This window comes from Pieris rapae, chromosome 15 (assembly GCF_905147795.1).
Source record: "Pieris rapae chromosome 15, ilPieRapa1.1, whole genome shotgun sequence".
NCBI classification, from domain to species: domain Eukaryota; kingdom Metazoa; phylum Arthropoda; class Insecta; order Lepidoptera; family Pieridae; genus Pieris; species Pieris rapae.
Genome location: NC_059523.1, coordinates 7,640,376 through 7,663,759, shown reverse-complemented (window position 1 = coordinate 7,663,759; position 23,384 = coordinate 7,640,376). Strand labels below are relative to the sequence as shown.

The 23,384-nt window shown below is 31.9% G+C and overlaps 1 protein-coding gene across 1 annotated transcript in view; it reads left to right on the top strand.

Annotated features, from left to right (window-relative positions):
• LOC110992796 overlaps nucleotides 1-22,684 on the top strand; it is a 29,823-nt gene extending 7,139 nt beyond the window's left edge. Inside the window, exons 2-7 of the mRNA XM_022258764.2 lie at nucleotides 6,844-7,030; nucleotides 8,879-9,040; nucleotides 15,598-15,675; nucleotides 18,386-18,523; nucleotides 19,652-19,748; nucleotides 20,357-22,684. Coding sequence (XP_022114456.2) covers nucleotides 6,850-7,030; nucleotides 8,879-9,040; nucleotides 15,598-15,675; nucleotides 18,386-18,523; nucleotides 19,652-19,748; nucleotides 20,357-20,510 — 810 coding nt within the window. The 5' untranslated portion in view covers nucleotides 6,844-6,849 and the 3' untranslated portion in view covers nucleotides 20,511-22,684. The remainder of the gene's footprint in view (nucleotides 1-6,843; nucleotides 7,031-8,878; nucleotides 9,041-15,597; nucleotides 15,676-18,385; nucleotides 18,524-19,651; nucleotides 19,749-20,356) is intronic.
• The last annotated feature ends 700 nt before the right edge of the window (nucleotides 22,685-23,384 follow it).

The following is a 23,384-nucleotide window of genomic DNA, read 5'->3' as shown; positions in this document are numbered from 1 at the left end:
AAGTATGCATTGGAATATGTAAGATTCTGGAACCTTTTTAAGTAAAAAATAACTCTCTCAAGACTCTTCCATAACATCTCGATATCGAATTCAATCCATTTGAAATCTTCTGTGTAATTTAAATTAGTAAGATATCGTTTATAAACAGCCAGAACATTTTACTTTCAACGTTAAAAGAGAGGTATTTGTAAACCTTTGAGCTGCAGACGCCAGTCACCAACTATGTATATTAATTTGTTATATATAGCTTTAAGAAATGACATTTTTATTTTGTATACTAAAATAAAAATGCGTTATATGTCATCTTTAAAAAATGCAGGTAGGCGGCAATAAATAGTTAAGCAGTTCTAATAATATAATATTGGTTATTTAAAAACGTTACGTGTTGTTAAAGATGGAATGTGATTCTTTAACGTACTAATTTCTTTGAAATTGTGTTTCTTTGAAACGATGGTCCATAATAGTCTTCAATGGAGCTTGGAGTTGGCATAATCCGGTTTATATTATATGATACTTTTTCACTCAAAACATGTTTTGTTTAGCCTATACTATTACATCGCTTTTATGTTGTATGAAATTGGTATGATAATTTAAAAATGAATCGATCAACTTTAATTTTCGTCAGGAATGTGATCTTAGCTACTTACTAGCTCTTTAGGCTGTCACTCATATGTCAAGTATGACCATATACGCCTTTATTTATTTATTTATAAAAAATTCGTCTCATGTACAGGAACATAAAACAATTAACATAAATATTAAGAATGAGAACTGGCGGCTGCTTTCGAGCGAAGGCCACCACTGTAAAAAAAAGATAAACGTAAGAAGTGCAAAAATACATAACACAAATTTATTTAGACAAAATAATAGAACAAAGCAATTAAAACATATGTAAACAATGAACAGGACAATAGCGTAAATGTGTTTAACATGAAAAAGAAAAAGTGCACATGAATCACGATAATTCATATCAGGTAGTACGAAAGTTAGACATACCATGTGAACAGGTAATACTTGTACAGTAGAGATTTAGAGGAAGATAAAGAAGATGTCAAGGTAATAGGGACGGAAAGTCAATTCCATAGCCTCAATTCAGAGACCTTGAAGAATGATTATGAGGTGAGATTAACAGGATTTAGCTTCTGGAAGAGAGTGAGCTCTATGAGCACCTAAAAATTTGAAATCATTTTAAGATAAGAAGGAGAGAATATGCAATATATGAGATGGAGAACATGCGCATCACGTCCCTGATGAGAACCAACCTAGCCGCTTACGGAATGTAGAGATATGGTTGACATTTGGAAGATGATCCAGTTCTTTTAGTAATTCCTCGTTTAGATCCTAAGAGCAAGAATCGGCAACGTCGAGTTACGGTAAAAGCAGAGATTGTGCCGTGAGGTTTTAGTGCTAAAGAGAACAAAATTACTAAGACGCCGAAGAATACTGGAGGCACTGTACAATTTGCAACTAACATCCTTAACATCCCAGGATAAGTTTTGATCAGTTAGGACCCCCAAATTCTTTACTGTATGGCTATTATTTAAAGTCACAGCGTATGTATCTGGGCCTAATCAATTCTCGACGTAAATAAGTTCTGTCAATAATAATAACTTTGCACTTGCTGGGATGGATTTAAACGCAAAATGACAAGATAATTTCACTATTAAAATTCAATAGATTATAGATCCTTAAGCCGCTTACTCACTGTTTAATATCCTCAGAGGAACGTGACTTGTTACCACTAGGGGTAGTTATTGTGGGGTAAGGAGGGAAGTCACGTGTCGTCATCTCCGTCGCCAGGCGTCTGGACGCCGTATCAGTCTTGACGTGAGTAAATAAAACAATAACGATCAGATTATCACCCTCTAAGAACGGAAATGAGGCGAAGCTTTCAAGATTGTACAGTCGCTACGAAAATTGCTGAAGACGGCTATAAAGATATAGGCGTTACTCTGAATGACTGGTCATTTTATTTTGTTATTACTACAGTTTACGTTAGTTGTTGGATTATCTATCATATAAATAAATTGTCTATGCCAGATTTAGTAGGTAAAAGGCGTTAGCCAAACACGCCATTTGTTTAATTAATTTTAGTTAGTCTGTTAATATAATTTTATTTGACAAAGAAAACGATGTGTGATTTGCTTAGGTATTTCAAATTAAATTCCCATATTGTTATTATTCAAACTAAAACTAGTTTAACATAGAAACAGTGAAAATCATTAGTATGTACTTCTTGTCGGCTTTTCTTCGAAAAAATTTCACTATTCGGTGGTACTAAAAAATACTGGAATACTTTGTTTCTTTTTAATTCAAGTTAAATTAGACTTAGTCATTCCGAGGAAGTCATTCAAGATTCGTTTAATATCGTTCCGGTGTTGTGTGTTTCCTGTACTTTACGAACGCTTCCTTTACTACGTTTAGTTTCGTGATATTATCAAACTAAGTAGTAGCTAAATTTGTCCTTGATTGAAATTCAGAGCAATATTTGTTTCTACTGCCCTTGATTTCTACTAAGTTGCCTGAGTTAGGAAATATTTGAATTTTCTAACAATAAATTTGTCCTCACACAATTATATACTTCCTGTTGATATTCTGTGACTATTTGTAATACCAAGCTATAGTCAAATTATTTTTAGCTTTAACGTAGAGATCACGTCATTTTACTGTTTCTGAGCTTGTAAATTTTATTATCTTTTACGTTGAATGTGCATAATAAATAGGATATAGAAGGTGTAATAAAACCGGGTGACGTTTCCGCTCCGCGGTTTTATTTTCCCGTTTTCTTGAATACTGAATTATCAAATAACTTACTGTGTTTGAATTCAATATCTTATTTAAATCCATATATAATATATTCTTAGCACTACTTAATATGCAGCCAATTTTAATATGGATTGTAATGTGAAATAAACAAGTATTATTATTATTGATATCCAATTTTGTATTTTGTAAGATATATATGAAAATGCGCATTTGACGTATATGTGGGATAATTAAAAAACAATACTCTATCGGAAAACAAAACACGTAAAACGTAAGTTTATGTGTTGAGTTTGTTTAATATTAAAATATATAAATAAATCACGTCTTTTCTGCAGTTTTAAGGACCGAGGTCCTGCTCTAATCATAAAATAGGTTAGGTAGCCGCAAGCCCATGGCATTGAGAGGGCCCATGGGCGGCGGTATCACTTAACATCAGGTGAGCCCCCTGCCCGTTAGCCCCGTGTTCTATAAAAAAAAAAACAATCGTCTCAACTTTGTTCCTTTTTCCATCCTTAAGGTACCACTCTTTGACGTTTCTATCTAACCATCCTTCGTCTTCTTCTTTTAACACTTCACCATTGTTCAATTATCTTATTAAAATTCAAATGTTAGTACTAAAAAATATAATAGCCGCAATTTTCAAAATATAATTACACTTACCTAATCATAACGTTAGGTACATAGCCTGAAGGTACCAGCCCAACTTGTTAATACTTCGTAGTTGCATAAACTAGTTTATAAACTACTAGCTGACCTGGCAAACGTCGTCTTGCCAAACTACTACCTTTAACTCAGCGCCATCTGTTAGAATTGTATCAAATAATAAACAAATGTTAATGTTATCGTAATTTTAGTAAGGATGCCTATTTTTTTGAAAATGAAATATAGCCTATGTCACTCAGGAATGATGTAGCTTTCCAACAGTGAAAGAATTTTTCAAATCTGCCAAGTAGTTTCGGAGCCTATTCAATTCATACAAACAAACAAACAAAAAATCAAACCTTTCCTCTTTATAATATTAGTATAGATTAACCTAACCGCTAGCTTAACTGACAGTTATCTCTAAAACTCTCCGTTAGCTACTGGATATAGTAGCTGCATAGTTGCTGGAGACATTTACTACACGTAGAAAAGTAACCCGGAGTAAATGAAAGTTTTTAGTTAGGTACTCGCAAGATCTATAGTGTATATTATCTATTTCTACATCTGCCTAATGTTATGTAATACATTTTATGAAGTTGCTTGACTTGATACATTTTTATTTGGGTCTCAAATAAGTTCCTACTTTTACCATACAAATTAGGGTGGTATCATTATATAAATATGCATACTTATGTTTTGTCGTATTTAATTATGTCATTAATTGAAAGCACTAAAATAAACTTAACTAGTAATATTTCTAGGCCCTAACATATAATATAAAAATAATATCGGAGCTGTATTTTCTAATATGTGCGTGAGCTGCATATAAATATTTATTATCATTTAATATTGAGATTCCTTAGCTTACAGTATGACATGCCTAACAAAGACACGCTATGTGGAATATTATTTTAATATAACATAACCTTTGACGTCACGTCCATATCATTCTTAAAGATAGTTGCCTACCAGTAGGTTGTAGATATATTTTCTCTAGTTGTGCTTCTCAAATCGTATAGTCCAAGATATTGATTTCCTTCAGTTTCTGTGAGGTATTTCTTGTAAGAGAAGCGAGACTCAGCTCTATCGTGTGTTTTAGTCCCGGCAGAACCGAATACCAATGACTATTCTCAAAAACAGTCTGCCGTTGACATCTCAACCATAAACAATAAATTGATTAGATATACAGTATTCGTACTAGGCATTGCAATCTCGACTAGAGATCGATAGTTCAAAATACGGGATTTCTTAAAATTTAGCTTAAAGTTACTAACACATTTTTCATAAATGTATCTTTGTTTTAATATAGATTTTTGACGGAAAAAAATCAAATAAAAAAAGTCGTGATTATCAGGTTTTATTACTCACAAATTTTATTGTAGGTTCGTTATCTGGCTTTAACTCAACTCTAAAATGCTTATAGAACGTTGTAAATCAAAGGGAGATTTACTGATAGTCCAGCTACAAAGCTGGGTCAGTCCAAACTAGTATCTAAAAGTTCCAAAACTACCGGGCAATTAGAAAATGAGTTTCAAATCGATTGGTCCAAGCCGTATTGAAATTCCAGCCGTGTCGTTTGGATCAATAGTAATATTTTATCATTGAACATACCTACATATTTTGTAGATAGGTTTTATGTTATTGCGGTGAATTGCATACGTTGCTTATATTAATATCAAAACGATAACTTATATCATATGTCTATCACCGTAAACGTTGCGTAAAGTTCTATTCCCTACGATACAATAATTATTTACACAACAAGCCTTAGTAGCTAGTTCTAGTTCTAGTTTTTATTTAGAATGCGTAGTCATAAAATAATCAACGTAATAATTACGAATGAAGTATAGGGCCTAAATGTAAAAGTAATAAAGTATATTTATAAGTTTGGAGCAGTGATGACGTAGTGGTCACATCGTAGTTTAAACTCTGGGGCGTGGGTTCAAGGCTCTGCTTTGCCCCAACGGACTGTTAGTTGCGTACGCAATGCATAGCGAGGACACTGATACTCTTTAGACCCAAAAAGTCGACAGTATGTGTCAGGCACAGAAGTTTGATCACCTTTTTGCCTTTTAGAAAAAAAAATGATCACGAAATAGATACAGAAATCTGAGTACTGGCAGTAAATGTAAAATTAGAAGCATTTAATGTATATTTCTTTTTTTGACGTTCATAAGTGTACATTATGTTACCTATATAAATAAATGATTGTTGATTTGAAGTACCAATTCTAAAAATGCCGGCAGCCCTCTGGCATTGAGAGTGTCCATGGGCGGCGGTATCAATTAACATGAGGTGAGCCTTATGCCGGTTTGCAGGGGTTCTAAAAAGAAGGGTTAAAAAGCTGTAGCAGTTATTTTTCTGTATACATTGAAGTATATACATAACACTAAATGTGATTCGCTTTTGTTATATGAGAGCGTATTTAATATGCACCTGACATGTTTTACTCCGCACTGCTGTCCCCGAGTAATCGAATAACACACGCTATTTCACGCTGACTCAACATCGCTTTAAATATGCGGCCCGTAATTAATTTTGCCATGTAATTTTAATACAAAGTATTCCTGCTTTTATACAGCTGATTTCACAAACTGGTGTTTTGATTTATATACTGGTGTATATTGAAAAAAATCAGTGGCACTACAACCTCTTTAGGTTTTGGCCTCAGATTTCTGAATCTGTTTCATGATCATTTTTTTTATCTAATAGACAAGTAGGTTATCAGCCTCTAGTGCTTGACACACGTCGACGACATTTGGGTCTAAAACATGTCGGTCTCCTCAGGATGTTTTCCTTCACCGTTCGAGCAAATGTTAAATGCGCACATAGAAAGATAGGCCATTGGTGCACAGCCGGTGATCGAACCGAAACCTTTTTTTAAACCTTTGTATAAAATATTCCGGAATCGTTAACGTGGCAGTTCTGTTACATAGCATCTTGTGCGCGATAGACAAATATATGGACTGAATATGATCATTTTTTGAGGCTTTTAACTTAGTAATAATAAATAATTTAAATTGAAATTCACTTGTGACATGTGTAATTTGTACGTACGCACTTTTTTTTAGTATTCTCCGAAATCAATAACGTTAATCATTTTTCAAAAATGCGTGTTAAGTGAAGTGATCTTCTATTTTTTATTGAATAGTTTTACTTACAAGTTTGTACCTATAATAAACCTATGCTAGAAATAATCACTTATCGATAAGTTATTTGAGCATAACATCCTTCTAACTAAATGAAACAATTTTTTAGTTTTTACTATGTAGATGTTATTATTAAAACTGAAATCATGTATGTTAATTTTTATTGTTGTAAATATTTAATTATTAAATTTTAAGGTTATGATCCCTATTTTATTTGACAAGAACCACTTTCCGTTAGTTTCCGTTTCCATAAATAGCTGATTTAAATTCATGTTTTCTGTGGCAGATTGCGATGGAGACAGACAAGATGTCAACAGCATCATCAGTGGGTGCTGAGAGGAGACCCTTGCTGCAAGCATTAGTGCTGGAGAGAAGGATCCTTTTCGCTTGCACTGTACTCGTCGGCTTGTCAACATTTATTTGGATAACTGCTGTATGCACCGAGAAATGGGTGCATATTTATAGTTCAAATGGTATGCGATTTTGTTTCTTATTGTTTGTACCGAGTATTTTATAATAATGGTTTCTGTTGGTTAAGCTGCGATCTTATACTTTTAATAAGGATATTTAAATGAAAGCGATTTGTTAGATTTCATTTTATTACATATACAAATGTTTATGTATCCATTTTAATCCAAAATAAATTTATATAATATATAAGTATGATGTAGTTCGATATATCGTTTTATTTTTTTTTAATTACGCTGTGTTTTTTTATAAACAAAAAATATAGTTATAAAATATCCACATACACTCAAATACGCACACACCTATAGATACAATTATATTTCACTAAGGCCGCCCATGGTTTGGCTATATTTCTTCTTATGTTATAAGAAGCCTAATCTCCTCTGCCTAAATAAATTAACCAACAAAAAACATAATATAAGTAGAGAAGGCGGCCTTACCGCGCATGAAGAGATAATTCAAAGAAAACAGCAAACAGTTAGGTCTGAGTTTCAGATATCTGTTTATGGTCGTGATCAGCCTGTTTCCCACTGTTCTGACTTCTTGGATCAAAGACATGCCGATATGCTTCACGATGATTACTTCACCGTAACAGCAAGTTTTAGATGCCCATACTGACTGAAAGTCAATTGGTGTACATCTGGGATTCAAACCTGAGGGATGACGTTCGCACGCTCCAGCCAATAGGCCATCAAACTATTTCTATTTCGCTTAAAATATAATTCAAAGCCAATATTATATCGAAGTCGTGTTTGAGTAAAAATAAACACTGAATAAATACAATGAAATTGCTTTGTACAAGCTAACAATGTTTTAGAACCAATACTGCCTTTGAGTGTTCTTTGCTGGAAATCAAAGGAGAAATAAAAGAACGTAGTGCCAACTTTTAAACGCTTTGAAACATCGTTAAATAAAAGCGGGGAAATTAAATTCTCTATTGTATAGAATTTTAAAACAAATGCCGGCGATTAATCTCTGTTCGGAAAGTAAGTTGTTTGGGTCGGTGTATATAGAAAGAACAATTCATTCAGTACTGAACTGCGCCATAGTCATGCCTAAATTTATTTTAAAACTACGATAATATAAGTATATTATCACAACAAAACGATTTTTTGATTTTGAATTTTGACAAACTTGACGTAAAACGATTTTTTACCGTGAATGAGCCTGTACAAAATTCGCTAATTGAAAGCAAAATCTTGATATATCACTTACATTACACGCCTATAACACAGTGGTACACACTGATTAATTAATGTTACACTCAGGTCGACGTCCTCACGTCTATTTTTGCTAACGCGTACTATGAGAATGTCTAGGGCTATTTAAGAATTTCTTAATTTGTATTTTAATAGAGCGTGTAATTTAATTACTTCCCTTTAACACATATAACACTATTGTTTTCTATTCCCTCTCTTTTAAAAACTAAATCAAAACCAGAAATGGTAGATATCAAGTTATATTTAGTCTGTTTAGTTTAGGAATGTAACCGGTAAACTCGCGTATACTAAATAAAATATAACGTACAATCGTCAAATATATATACACAAAGACACAATATATTAGAAAAATATTCTGAATTGTTGCATCGCCTACTAGCTTTCTATCAATATTTTGCAATGGCTTAGTTATAATGTATGTTCGTAGAACAAACAATATTAATATCGTTGAGTTGCACGAACAACATATTCAAATTCAAAATTATTTATTCATGTTGGTAACATAATTATGATTATTATTATGTTTGGTAAAAAGTTTTAAAATTTAATACAATCTAAAATTTAATAAATATATAAATTCTACCTCCACGATTTCGCGTATCGCTGATATTTTATATATACCTCTTGTTACAGGTATATATATAACAAACAGGGGAGAATATTTTATGTGGAGTGACTCCGGTGTGTGGCAAATATGCAGATACGTATTTCGTCCTGCAGTTGTACCAGAGGCCGTGAATGCATCAACACCGAGACCTATTGATGTAACAGGGTTGACAGGGGAATATTACACAAGTGAGTATTTTAACGCAATTATATCAATAAAAGTATGAAACACATGTCACGAATGTAACATTTTTTTGATTGCAAGTGTGCTGTTCGCCTTTAAAAAATGCAATGCTTCTTGAAGGACCTTTCAATTGGTTCGGAAATATTTTAGTGGGTAGCTGGTCTGAATGAAAAACGCAATACTCGTCGAGCGAGTTTGCTTATCTTGCCGAAGCCGCGTACAAATTATTTGAAGAAATCTATTAGGTATGAGGGTGTGCAATTATCAGTTACCATCTCAAATTCGCAATTTTGGAGTGTTTGACAAATTCAAAAAGGCATGTTAGAATGAACACAGTTGACTAAAATGACGGCTTATCGCTCGTATATATACGTATTAATATTAAGTTTCTCATGTAAATATATTTATTATTTTTGTAATGAGAAATAAAGTTCTTTAAACATTAAATAGTGGTGGTGCGCGGCAGAAACTGTCTTAAAACCTGTAATGGCTTTGTATATATAAATTGAACAACAATTGCTGTAATTTATGCAATAATTTCCTATATTAGTTTTGTTTATACGGAGTAGTATTGATAACCTGAACTCGTTACTACTTCGTAGGCACAGTATGAGTTTATTTTTTCCCGGACCGCCTTCTGTTTTCTCTCACTCAGTAATTCCATTAGCACCCGCTGGTTTACTTTTATATAATAGAATCTGATTCTTAGAATAAAATCAACTATTTTTAATCTCAGGTTCACGTTTAGCGTTTTCGCGCGATTCAAATGTATTATATGACTTGTAAGCGCTATACATATTATATATCCCACAGTTTGTAAACCAAGAAAACGCTATATTATTATAATTTATATATTTATCAATGGAAAAAATGTAATCACTTTGGTAATTTTTTTATTTTTTTTTTAATTGATAAAAAAGCTTGCCAACGCTTGGCACACTGTTACATTGCTAAAAATAGAAAACCACTGAATACAATTTTAAATGTGACAAACACTTATAGGCAATACATGACATTATTTGACAAAAACAAAAAAAAAACACTAGTAAAAAAAATAAACTTAAGAAACTAAACAAAAATCAATTTCAATTTGTGAGGTGAGCAACTATGGTAATGATTGCTAATTATTGTTTCTAAGTACCAAAGTATAATTAGGCCTAGCAGTTACGCATGGGATTATCTTAGCTGACACGCCGGCGTAACAATCCTTTTCCACCACCAAAACCTTTAATTCTCAACTCTAGGATCGAGGGAATTTCGTCATACATTTGTTTTAAGTGCACAATGACCACATGTTTTATGTTTGTATGGACTTCGTATATTTTTGTCCCATCAGTGATGTGTAACAGACACGTACATAAATACTTCTTGTTTATAAAGAAAAGTTATTGCATTTAAACATTAACTAAGGCCAAGAAGCTTAAAGCTTTGAAGTGCTACGAAAAAAGCAATTATTGAGACTTGAATAATGTATATCCCGGGCGTATCTATTGGAAAACAGTTAGTAGACTGAATATATTTATAGCAATGTTCAATGTTTAAAGAACTTTGCTTTTCGTTACAAAAAAAGAAAAACCTGATACACGTCGCTATATGCCTCTTAATAGTAGCTATCCCACGGTAGTATACAGTCGATTATTATGTAAGTTTTTAATAGATCGATATAAACAGCGGAATCTAAAAATGTCTCTCAGTCATTTAAGTGTAATAGCGGAAATCACACCACACGAACTCAGGGATACGCACTAGAGCAAAACATATCTTGAACCTTACATTTTTGGGCAAAGTACTTAGTTGCCCCAAAAACATAGCCTGCAGGTAGGCGGACTCATTTTCCGCAACTAGACTCAAATTTGGTCCATTTTGCGTAAAACATAGCCTGCAATTAACCAAGAGAACGAGAATTTTCGTATTTCGGCAATCCATCACAAATATAACTTCATTATTTTCTCTCGCTTACAAGTTTTAATCTCGCTATTAATCAAGGCTAGATTTGATCAAATATTGGGGATTGTATTTAAAAATAGTAAAATTATTAATATTCGTAATTGGCACCTTCATTTTATTAAAGTGTTGTGTAACAGGCAAGAGCAGTGTTGGCGTTAAGCGTAAGATTCTCATCCTTGAATTTTATAAAAATTCAGAACAGTCTTTTTAGTGTACTATTATTATTTTTTTATATTAGTAATACAGGAAATATACTACTATACTAATAAACACTTAATTACCATAATATATCTACTCTTATCTTGCTAAATAATTTGAATACAATACGAAAACTGTCAGATGCATTTCGTACCTATATTAAAATTGACAGCGACTTTCAACTGTCAGTCGCTAAGGTTATACCAAGTTTCTATTTGGCGTTTGTAGTCAAAATATACTTTACTTATATCTTTCTTATCTTATCCACACAACATAAAAGTTTCCTTTTCTGATGTTTTACGTTTGGTCCAGTAAACATTTCTTTTAAGATTTAATTATTTATATGCATACGGTTTTGTATTCAATTAAATTTAAGATGTGCCAGGCCCATTTTTTTTTCTTTCCCACAGAAGCTAAGAAGAATAGTGTACATGTAAAGAAATTTCCACTTGCGCTTTCACACTTTTCAGGTGATCGCAGGCTTTTGTATTGTAAGTTAGGACTAAAGTAAACAATGAACTGGCGCCGAGAACACATAAGACGACCATATAACGGATTTAAATATTAATGAGAACGAAACTATTAAATGTACAACTAATTGTTGACTCATTTGAGACGCTTGCCAAGGGAAGATGTAATTGTTATTCGAGATACTATAAGATTCAATTTGAGAATTGGAAACTACTCAAAAGCGATATAATGTTCACTTCAAACCAAAAGGTACATGAATATAATATTTAAAGAACAATCAATATTTTAATTATTCAACATTACAAATCATTTTTGCGCGCTATAAATAATTCTGGGCACCCAGTGCGCCGACACTTTAAATACACAAATGGATTTGTATATGGGATATTTTCTAAAGAAATCTTCATTTCTCTGCGGGGTGCTTCGAGGAAGCAAGAACAAGAAGCAGCACACCGACGCGTAATTATAGAATATGCAGGAACATGAAACCCTAATATTGGTCTTAAGTATTTACCATTTACTCCGTAGCAATAAATTTCAAGAGATATTTACCGCACGAACTTAAATTTTACACATTTTTAAGGACACGGTGGGAAACAAAAAACGCAACGAAATGGTGGTCATTATTTAAGATAGAAGTATTTTCAAACATAGTTGTTTTTTTTAATACTATTATATTTAATATATTGGCTATTATCCCATAAATTATATTTATTTATTTCCAAGGATCAATCGGTTATTGGAGTAGCTTTTGAATTTAGCGGAAAAGGCGGGAGAAGGTAGACAGACGGGACAAAAACATAATATTATTTATAAGATTGTTTGAAATTGTTTTAGTTTTTTCGAAATTATTAAAACGATTAATTTGTCGTTCCTTTGCAATAATACTACTCATATAATAAATATACAAATAATTATTTGATAGAACTAGTCTTGATAATCATTTTGATTATCACACAACATTTTTGGTACTTACATAGTATAAAACAAAGTCGCTTTCTCTGTCCCTATGTCCTTTTGTATGCCTAAATCTTTGAAACTACGCAACGGATTTTGATGCGATTTTTTTTATATTATTTAGATATAGTGATTCAAGAGGAAGGTTTATATATATAATAGTGGAGAAGTACTGTTATTTTTGAGGTTTCTAATGTGATGTCGTAAATAATTACATTTTTACCGCTTACATTGCAAACGCAGGCTGAACCCTACGAGTTTTATCAAAAAAATGTACTAAGTATTGTACACATTGAAAAGGTCTACAGAGAAGTCCATGATGGTATATGTCTATCTCTTATCGATAACCCACATTTTTATATACAACGTTCACAGATTTTCTATAGTATATTTAGTATCAACATTGCACCCGTGCGAAGCCGGGGCGGGTCGCTAGTATAACATAAAATAAGCCTTAGGTTAAATATATGTTAACATATTGTGCAATTAACACCATCTGTACTGCGCTCGGTAACTAGGGAAACCTGGTTTCATAAAATAAACAGATCTACCCACACAATAAGATTTATAGTCACCGATAAAAATACCACATCGGTTCTTTCAGTCCGAGCTAAATCAACGTTACGTACATAATAAACAAACAATGGCAAACGTAGAGGAAATAGAAATTACTACATATTAATAGGTAATGGTTTGTTCGATGGACATGAAGCGATAATGTTCCTGGGATAAACGTGTCTATCAAACGCCAAAATAGATTTGCAAGAATGTTTACAATGTGTGAATTTTACGCATGAGATAGTGTTTAAATTACGAATCAGCACACGTGAAGTACATGTTAGAAAAGTTTTATTACTTGGAAAAGAGTTTTAGAGAACCAAATATAATACCTTACCATAGAAATATGATTCAATCCTAACAAATTATAGTAAATATGAAACCATAGTTGCAGTTGAATTTATACGGTTTATAATTATTTAATAGTTTCGATATTTAATTAAACAGTATACTTTATTTATTAACAATTTCGACAATAATAACATCGAAAGAAAACCATAGTGCAGCCTCCTTGAAAACAAAACTAACTTTAAAATTTTAGGCAAGTTTCCGAAGATACTTGCAGCGTTCCCCATTTGAATAGCTAAACCAATTCTTTGTCCGAGGTTGCTGCCAGCTCTTCAGTCTCTTGTGATATCAACTAACCTTTTACTTATTCCCTTATACATTAAAAGTGTTATTATTTTTAACAATATCTATATACCTGTAAATATTTCATAAATGATTATAACCGTTGCCAAAAAAAATACTATTTTTTTTTTTCAAAAATACTTATATTTATCAACATTAAGACTGTTAAACTATATTATATTGAAATCTTAACCTCTTCAGAATCATTTATAAATCCTCTGAAGACCCTTATTGGCTATCAGCGCACCTACAATCCATGAATATTTAATTATTATTACCGAGAAATAATGAACGACTCATTGGGATTTCGCTCCAGAACTGAAACAAATAAAATCTTATTTCATAGCACTTGTCCAAATGGTCTATTAGTTTTATTGTATACACTAAATGTATTTTTGGTATTAATAAAATTTATTGCGAATTGATTGCGTGTAATAAACCGTCGTTGATTTATCCCTGGAATCGTTACCAAGTGTATTTTTGTAACGACTTCAGTTATTTATAGGTTCATAGAATAAAAGAAGTAATACACCATTTTGAATAGGCTTTGATTGTATATGATTTCTAAGTTTAATAGTTATGTTAACTTAATATTATCTAAGATTTTTAGCGTAGATCGCACCTGTCACAGTTTTTTAGGTATATAGTTATTTCATGTTTTAGTGTATAAATATAACAACAACTTTTTATCTTTGATGCTGTGAGGAACCTTTATTAGAATATACATTGAAATTGAATAGGTATTTATTTGAAATTACACAATTATATGGTAGCTGTTGTGGGTGACCAGATACTCTTCCGTAGAACATGTGTGTGAAACAATACAAAGCATTTAATGAATATAATAAATGTTTTAATTTACATATACGTTTTTATAGGTGCTGTTTGGCTTATCAAGTATGATGTGATAAATAAGCTGAACCTTACCACTGAATATTTTTTAAGTTCTTATTTTGTTTACAATAATTTTTGTTTTTTTTTTAGAGAAAAAAAATTTAGTACAAGTATTTTTCTTGTTATTATACATATATCTTATGTAGTGAAGCACTCCTTGTAGTCACTGATTTTATTTACCTCAACAGGCTACCTATAGGAGATCGCTTTCAAGCGATAAGGTCTTCTATTTTATGTAAGAGGAGGGTTCTTTTCTTGGGTGACATTAATATTTAATTTATATGAATTGAAATTATTTTTCTTGTTAACACGATTAATCATATAAATATCAGAAAACGACGTCTACAATTGCAATTTAATCAACTCGGTTTCATTGTAAAACATCTGAAGGGGAAAACTTTAATGATAAAAACTTTTCTCTGTAACAATACCGTAACTCATCTTGAAATGAATCCAACAATTCGTAAAGGAAAATACATAACATTTACCTTTCATTCAACTTAGCGTGTATTTCACAACTAAATTTGATGTTAAAATGTTAGATTGATAGAAATCTTCTGCCTAATTATCATATAGATTTTTAGTTATACAGCCAGTTACAGATTTCTACAATATAAAAAAATGAAATTCCTCAAGTAAGTATAAATGCAAGCGAGAATATAATGAGGGATAAAATGAATATAGTAATAAGCCTTTTTTTTTCCACATCCTATTTACATAAATTAAATTAAATATATATAAATACAATTTTAACTAAGATGCGCCCCCTGTCCGGGAGAAGGCCTCCTCCAACTTTTTCCACCCTAATTAATTTATACCCTAATTACATTAATATTTAAAATATCTAAATACTTGGCTCTGGCTTTAACAGATAGAAAGACTATAAAAAAGTTATACTTTGTTTCAGACTGCACGAACTACTTAGCACAGCCTATTATGAAGAATGGAAAACCAGCAGATCCCGCTTATGATATTGATGTTGCTAGTAAGTTATTCCTAATACTATGAAACAAACAAATCATACAAATAGTGAACTACCGTGGTGTGTTTTGATTATCTATAATTTACCTTTTTCGATATTACCTAGGTACGTGGCAATTAACTAAAATTTATTTAAAGACAACGTTATTTATTAATTATATATATGTATTGTTACGAGCTAGGGGATCGGATTGAAAACGATAATTTTTAAATAAATCAACGATGAATTTAATGACACATAAAACAGAAATTACTTGCGTTACGTGAAATACACTAATTACGACACACAAAATTTTGCCACTTCAACTACGCACACTTCATACTTGCATTCGCCATTCGTACTATAACTCTAACGATGTCTTGGAATCGCACTGGAAGCCGAATTCACTGGTCGCGTATCGCCTCGCTTTAATATGGAATAATCTTGAACGATGCACGGGAACTTTCAAGCCAGGAATGGTACTTCGTAGCGGTTGTAGTATCCTTATTGCATAAATCTTGAACGTTTTTTATCCCTTTCGCACATAGCTTCTTTAATATGGAATAATCTTGAACGATGCACGGGAACTTTCAAGCCAGGAATGGTACTTCGTAGCGGTTGTAGTATCCTTATTGCATAAATCTTGAACGTTTTTTATCCCTTTCGCACATAGCTTCTTTTTTGTCATACTGCGTTCTAGAATGTTCTCTTTGGCTTCATTTATCGGATTTTCCCTCTCTCTCGCGTATTATTCCGAACTTGTCTCACATCTAGAAAGTTCAATCTAGATTGTTCCTTCATCAAAGTGGTATAACCAGTAATGATAATGCCTGACTGACTGAAATTGGACCACTCACCTACATTTCCTCTGAAACGGCTTGAAAAAATAGTTCCAGCCTAAATAACAATTGGGTATCATTGTGCAAATAACAATTTTCTAATATGTGATTGACCTGAAACGATCAGAAACTAGCTTACTGAAAACGTCTCTCATTCGTGGAAAAATTTAAAAACATTTTGACAACAACACTTAACAATATAAATAAAAGAGTAAAGCTACAACTTTATAGGTCTGAGTTTCAGAGTAATTTATATCTTTCGTGATTTATTTTTCTTAATAGATAAGTAATAAACATTTGGCGCCTATTACACTCCGATTTTTGGGTTTAAATTTTGAAGGTTTCCTCCCAACGTTTCCCTTCGCCGTATAAGTCAGTGTTAAATGCACAGTTGGGAAAACTCATCTGTGATTCTATCGCCTATGACCTCAGAGTTGAGTGGGGCACGCTTCGGCCACCAGGAAAACAGTTCATATAAAATGTATACTTATATAAAATATTATATTAATTCAATAGTTAATAAAATTTGACAAAGTACACGATTGAATCTCTATATTTTGCTTTCTCATAAGTTAAGTAATTATAATGATTATATTATCTACCAAATAGAGTAATCTTCGTACAGCTGAGTAGAATTAAGCATGTTGGAGTTGCGCCTCGGGCGGTAATGCCTTAATTGCTTTGCGGAGCTCATTTATATTACATTACAATGTTACTATGAACCGGAACTCGGTAGGAATTAGCTCGCATTATTAATGTGTAGTAAAAAAAAAATCTCTTACAGTGCAGAGAAACTTGTCGTGAAACCTGCTCGTCTTAAACACAAATATCGAGTGTCAGGCAAAGAATGCTGATCTAATATATATTTATTTATTACTAAAGTTTTCCAAAGCTCTCACACTGATAAAAAAATGACTAATCGGACAATCGATTTCAAAGTCTTTTCCGGTAGCTTTACTCGATCGGCAATGTCCCAAAGTGTTTTTCATTTCACACTATTTTATAATCACGGTTTATAATTGAATATACCACTATAAATGCCTGATGAAGATTAGATTATTATCAACACTCTAATCGTGATTAGAGATATTAAATGCCGTCCAACGGAGAACAGTTTATGGATTATTTATAAGTACCTCTCTAAACTCTAGACTCGCGTATACCGCAGGGTGAATCCAATCATAGCAGAACGGTATGTCAAACGAAATACGAAACCTAATGATATTACATGACTAGAGATCCTGTTGACCAATGAGGGCACTTATTGTGATTGCACTGTGTGTACTCCGCACAATAGTTCCGTTCTTCGAGTTACATTCTCAATCCTTGTACTTGCTTTAATTGATACCTATTACTAGCGGTATAATTACAGGTATATACAGAACAATATCAATTCAAATGTCAACATCTAATCGAAGTAAAAATTCTTACTACGCGATATCAAAGCTTTTTACTTGATGACTGTTAAATAATTTAAATAGCTGAGCTGGCAAACGTCGTTTTGCCATGTATATCATTTATAATAAAAATAGGGGTTGATCGTGGAGGGTTGAAAATTTAGGGTTGTATGTATTTTTTAATGCTGTTGATACAGTTGATAAAATAAAAATTTATCTAAAAATTAAAAAAAAATATTTAGGGCTGGACTACCCTTAACATTTATGGTTTGATTATTATGAAAAATAGATGTTGTCCGATTCTCAGACATACCCAATATGCACACAAAATTTCATGACTATCGATCAAGCTGTTTCGGAGGAGTTTAACCACAAACACCGCGACACGAGAATTTTATATATAAGATAGAAAAAGTATTACGAATTTTCAATGTTTGCAATTATATGTGAATCTTATTTTCCTTACCAGTATTTTTACATTATGTTTACTTCTTTCAGACTATGTTCGAACGATGATATCATTCGGTATCATAAGTTTGTTCGTGATGGCTATGGGCTGTGGCTTCTCAATCTACACCTTCCGCAACCCAAGATATATGTTCAAGCGTCTGGCAGCTGGCATACACTTTATAAGCAGTAAGTATGATGATCAATCACCACCATATCTTTCTTTGTTTTTACAACGTTAAACTATACTATAATTTATATAAATCAGAACTAGATGTTAAAAACAAAAATCATAACTAAAGAAGATATATTATTATAGGCAGATTAATCCTGAATCCTTTCCCTGAATTGCAATACCAATAATATTTATGCAAGAATAGTGTTATCTGTATTCTCCGCTAATACAGAGTAGATAATTAATACATATCTTGTATTAATTAAGAGCCTGAATATAAAACAGAACACCTATCAATGGTAAACTGTTTTACATAATTATTTCGACCTTTGCTCTAATGAGATGGCTTTTATGTATATATAGCCAAAGCAGTCTCTTTATCTTATATATAACTTTAAATCAAATTCATAATAAATATCATATGTGTATTAAATTACTAAAACAATTGTTTTGTACATTTATGTACCCTTAAATTATTTAGATCAGGGTGTCTCAACGTGGGACCCAGGCCCCACACGGGGCTATTCTATGGTTAAGGGCGGCTATAGAAAAAAAAATTAAAAGCTATTTGAAATTTGAATTTCAGTTTTTCAATTAATGTTTTGAAACTTTACTGCCTGTGTTTCGTTAGCAATTTCCTAGTTTTGTCCTAAATCCTATACTTTAAGTTTAAGTAACTTGAACGTGCACAATTAAATTTTTTTATTATTAAAAGTTATGTGTGTCACAAGAATTTTAGAATGGGGCACGCACATGGAACGTAAAAGGTTGGGAAACATAGATTTAGATTATCTTTATAGACCAGTTGGTTATGCCTATTGCAATTATATTTTCTACGTTCATTTCTAAATTGTTACAAGGCTAAACGGATTGTGATTTAATTCAAGCGGAAATGATGTTTGTTTACCTTGGCTCGGGCCCCATGGGGCTCAACAGGTGTCTCTTGTAGTCGGAATTTTAACTTAAAAGAACAGTTATTTTTTCTAAACTATTAGCTGTTGATAAATAAATAAAATAACACAGAAATGTATGATGTCTCTCTGAGCAGCAGTTTTACTCATAATTAATATGTATCTCAATGGTTGATTCAATGCTATGCGAGAAGTTGTCTATCATTATTATATTTCGAAATTTGTTTACAGCTTCCTGTACTTTTGTAGTAGTGCAAGTCACAATGTCCTCTTTGGATCACATGCAGAAGAACGTGAAATATATTTATCCTGAACGTGCCTCCCACTAGTAAGTGAACGATTATATAATAATATACAAAGCAACAACAACAATACATTGACATATCAACAGATATGTAACTCGTCACATACAGCCGTTAATAAAATTATTGTTATATTATTTCAAACATTTAATAAATGTATACTTTTGCCTGTGTGCTGATGTCAAGTATTTGTTAATAGCACATTTATAAGTAACAATAATTGATTACCCTTGGGCTGTGTAATAATAATAATAATTTATTACCAAGTTTGTTTCTTACGCTAGTTATATTTAAACAAAATTAGTCAAATCTGATGCTGAACTAGGTGTGAACCTGTATTTCAGCATACATCGCCTAAACTTATATGTTATAATTTGTGTAATGTGTGTTTATGGTGTGAAGTATTCAAGTGTTTTCCCTGTGAGTAAGGTGAGAGGGTGTATGTCTGTGTGTGGGAGAGTGTGTTAAATACTATAGTACTCAAAAGAATGCTATTAATATATTATACCTGTACATCTATTCAAGGAAACATTAATTGAAAAAATATCAGATAAAGAGAAATCATAATATATGAAATACAGGGTCTAAGCATACAGATGCATATGAAGCAAACTTCATTATTGATTTTTTTCAGCTTCCACATAAGTTACTTTCTGGCGTGGTTCGTCGTCTTAGTGAACTTCTTCGCAGCGGCGTCCTTCCTGTGGTATTCCCGTAAAAGGAAAGGTGATAAGGCAGCGACCGATGAACTAGCAATGGCGGATGAACCTACGATCATAGGTCGATGACCTTTCAGTCTTTTTCTCACGGTCCAGGTACAATGGACATTTCCACTACTCCCTAAACTCTGCTCAAACCAGACCAAAGATCTGCGAAAATGTCTTCCACAAACGCTAGTTATAATCCATCAGCTTTTGGCTATTTATCAATGCTCGTTTATTTTATAGGTATTTGAAAATAATGCACTAATTAAAAATATTATGATCTTTTAAAATATAATAATTTTTCAATAATCTAAATCTTACTTAAAATATAAAACTCACTATTAAAAAATATGATCTTTTGAAATTATTTTTCAATACCTAAAATATACAAAATGAATTTAGGTTCAGTCAAGTCAGGTCATATTTGAGTGTTATCAGATTTTTTTATAGATAACTTCTATCTATAGTTAATATTATATACCTTTGAAATTAGCTGGCTAGAAGAAGCTATTATAGTAATAATTGTTCGAAAAAAATATTTCACTTGAGTTTCAAATTCAATATAAAATTTGCGATGCATTAAAGCTTGTCTTTTATTATATTCTACTATTGTTATATTCTTATTAAGGTGTGTATTATTTTAAATAAAAGTAATGGCGTCTGAACTTTCAATCTGAAATTTCATACTCGTTTTTTTTTAAATCTGTATTTACTTAAATTATGATAATTTATTGTTGAATTTTAAAAATGTATTCGAAGTGCTAAATATACCTAGTTTTAAGATCTTGTAGTAATTTTAATTGAACATCTTCGAGGTAGCCCTCTTGATAACACCAAGTAGGTTGTATATAATACAGTTCTATAACTTCTACGTTTTGATAACGTTTGCTCATTTTATTATGGTTGTAGCTAAAATATTACACTTAAAAGCCAATAAAACCCTATTTTCAAAATCATCAGCATACAAAAGATATTTTCCCCAACAAAGTGTGGGGTAAAATAAAAATGTTTGACTACTTGCGGGTAGCTAAGTGACAACTTAAAAATAATTGTCGTAATTTTTCTATAATAAAATATTTTTTTTATTATATATGCGATGAAGGGAATAAGGAAAGAAGGGATTTTCTTATAAAGGTGATTAGAAAAAATTCAAGCGGTTGGTAATATAATTATATTAAAGTGATAGATGAAGGTGTCTCTATATCTTGTCTGTCATATAAAATAATCATTATACTAAAAGTGCAAAAATGGATAAACGACATTCCTAAAACAGCTCTACAAAACACCGTGGCTACATTATAATTCACACTGTGTTACAAATTCCAGAGATAAGTGGCAAAATGAGTCTGTAAGTTTGTAAGTAGTTCGGAGTACTCGAAAACAACAAAGAAACTCCGAGTCCTGAATAATAAGAACGTTCGTTCTAAATTTAAAATTTCTGCTTCCGTCATGTCAAGTAGGTGTTTCGATATGTCACACCTAAAATAACAAAGGAATGAAATTCCTCTTTTCCGCCTTTGGTTTTGTGTTACAACTTTTTTTAGAAAATCTATTAAAAATACACACTTTTGAATAACACTTTGTTGACAGTTGATCTCTATTAATAATCAGGGTAAGAAAGATACCTTGAAAGGTTAACCAACAAAAAGCTACAACCTAACTGCCTAAAGTATATTTAAATACTTGTTTTATATTATTTTAAACTTAGTACAAACTGTTTTCATATTAGTGTTTTAGTGATAATTATAGATGCTATAAAGCTTACGGTTTAAGCTTTTCTTGTATTTTTAAGAATGTAATATTTAAATACAACACAAGTAGTATTTCGGAATCAAACTTTTTCTCAATTAAACTTGTAAAATATATAATTTTTATTTACAGTTAATAAAACTACTTTATTTTCTATAAGCGGTTACGGAAATATCAAAATAATGTCAACGTTTGCAACTAAAGGAATTAAAGATTAAAGACTATGTAATATATTCTAGTCAAGTTAAAATACTCCAATAGACAATGTGCACTAAAATTTAATTTTTGCTGTGCCTTATTGCTCTTGCTGAATGTTTATCTATAATTAAGGCTATATTAAGACTATATTCATAAGTCAATATATTGGTGATGCTTAAAAATAATTTTCACTTTCAAAATCTATGAAATATTTTCTTAATGTGTTACATCTGTATTTTTGTCTTCAATATACTTATATAATATCACTTATATGTCTTTGACCTTTACACACAATAAAATCTTTCACACAACTAAGTTTTTCTTTTGACCCATTTATGCGTGACGTGGCTTACCTGCATCTGAGTTTTATCATCGGACTTCGAGGCAGAATACGAAATTTCACCTGTATCACCTCGACGTCCACCGTTCCGCAACTAAGCGTTTTTCAAGGCAGTTTTTGCCGTGCACCACCACTATGTGGAATAATCTGTCCACTAAAGTATTTCCGAACCAATTCCCGACTTAAGGTCCTTCTTAAAAGGCCAGCAACGTACTCACGAGTCCTCTGGCATGGAGAGATTCCATCGGCGGCGGCTTAATTTAACATCAAATGAGCTTCCTGCCCGTTTGTCCCCGCTCTATAAAAAAAACTTCCCATAGTTTATGAAGTATTTTATAATATTTATTGGCATTTATAAATCGAAGGGTTTATGCAACTAAAAACTGTAAAATAATATTTAATGTAGGATATGTAGTATTTAATGTAAAGAGTATGAATAGGTCTACAATTAATAAAAAACAATTAAAACGATTTTACCTAAATAATTTTGCATTCACTGTTCTTTTCTTGTTTATCTTTATGCTGGGAGCGGCTTTAAGATTTATCTAAATCACTACAACAGCCGAAACATTATTTAGAGTCCCAAGTGTAGTGTAATGACTGTAATCGTCATAATAGTTCCATTACGCGACTAATGGATTCGTAGGCCCGGAAAACATTAGGAAAAATGA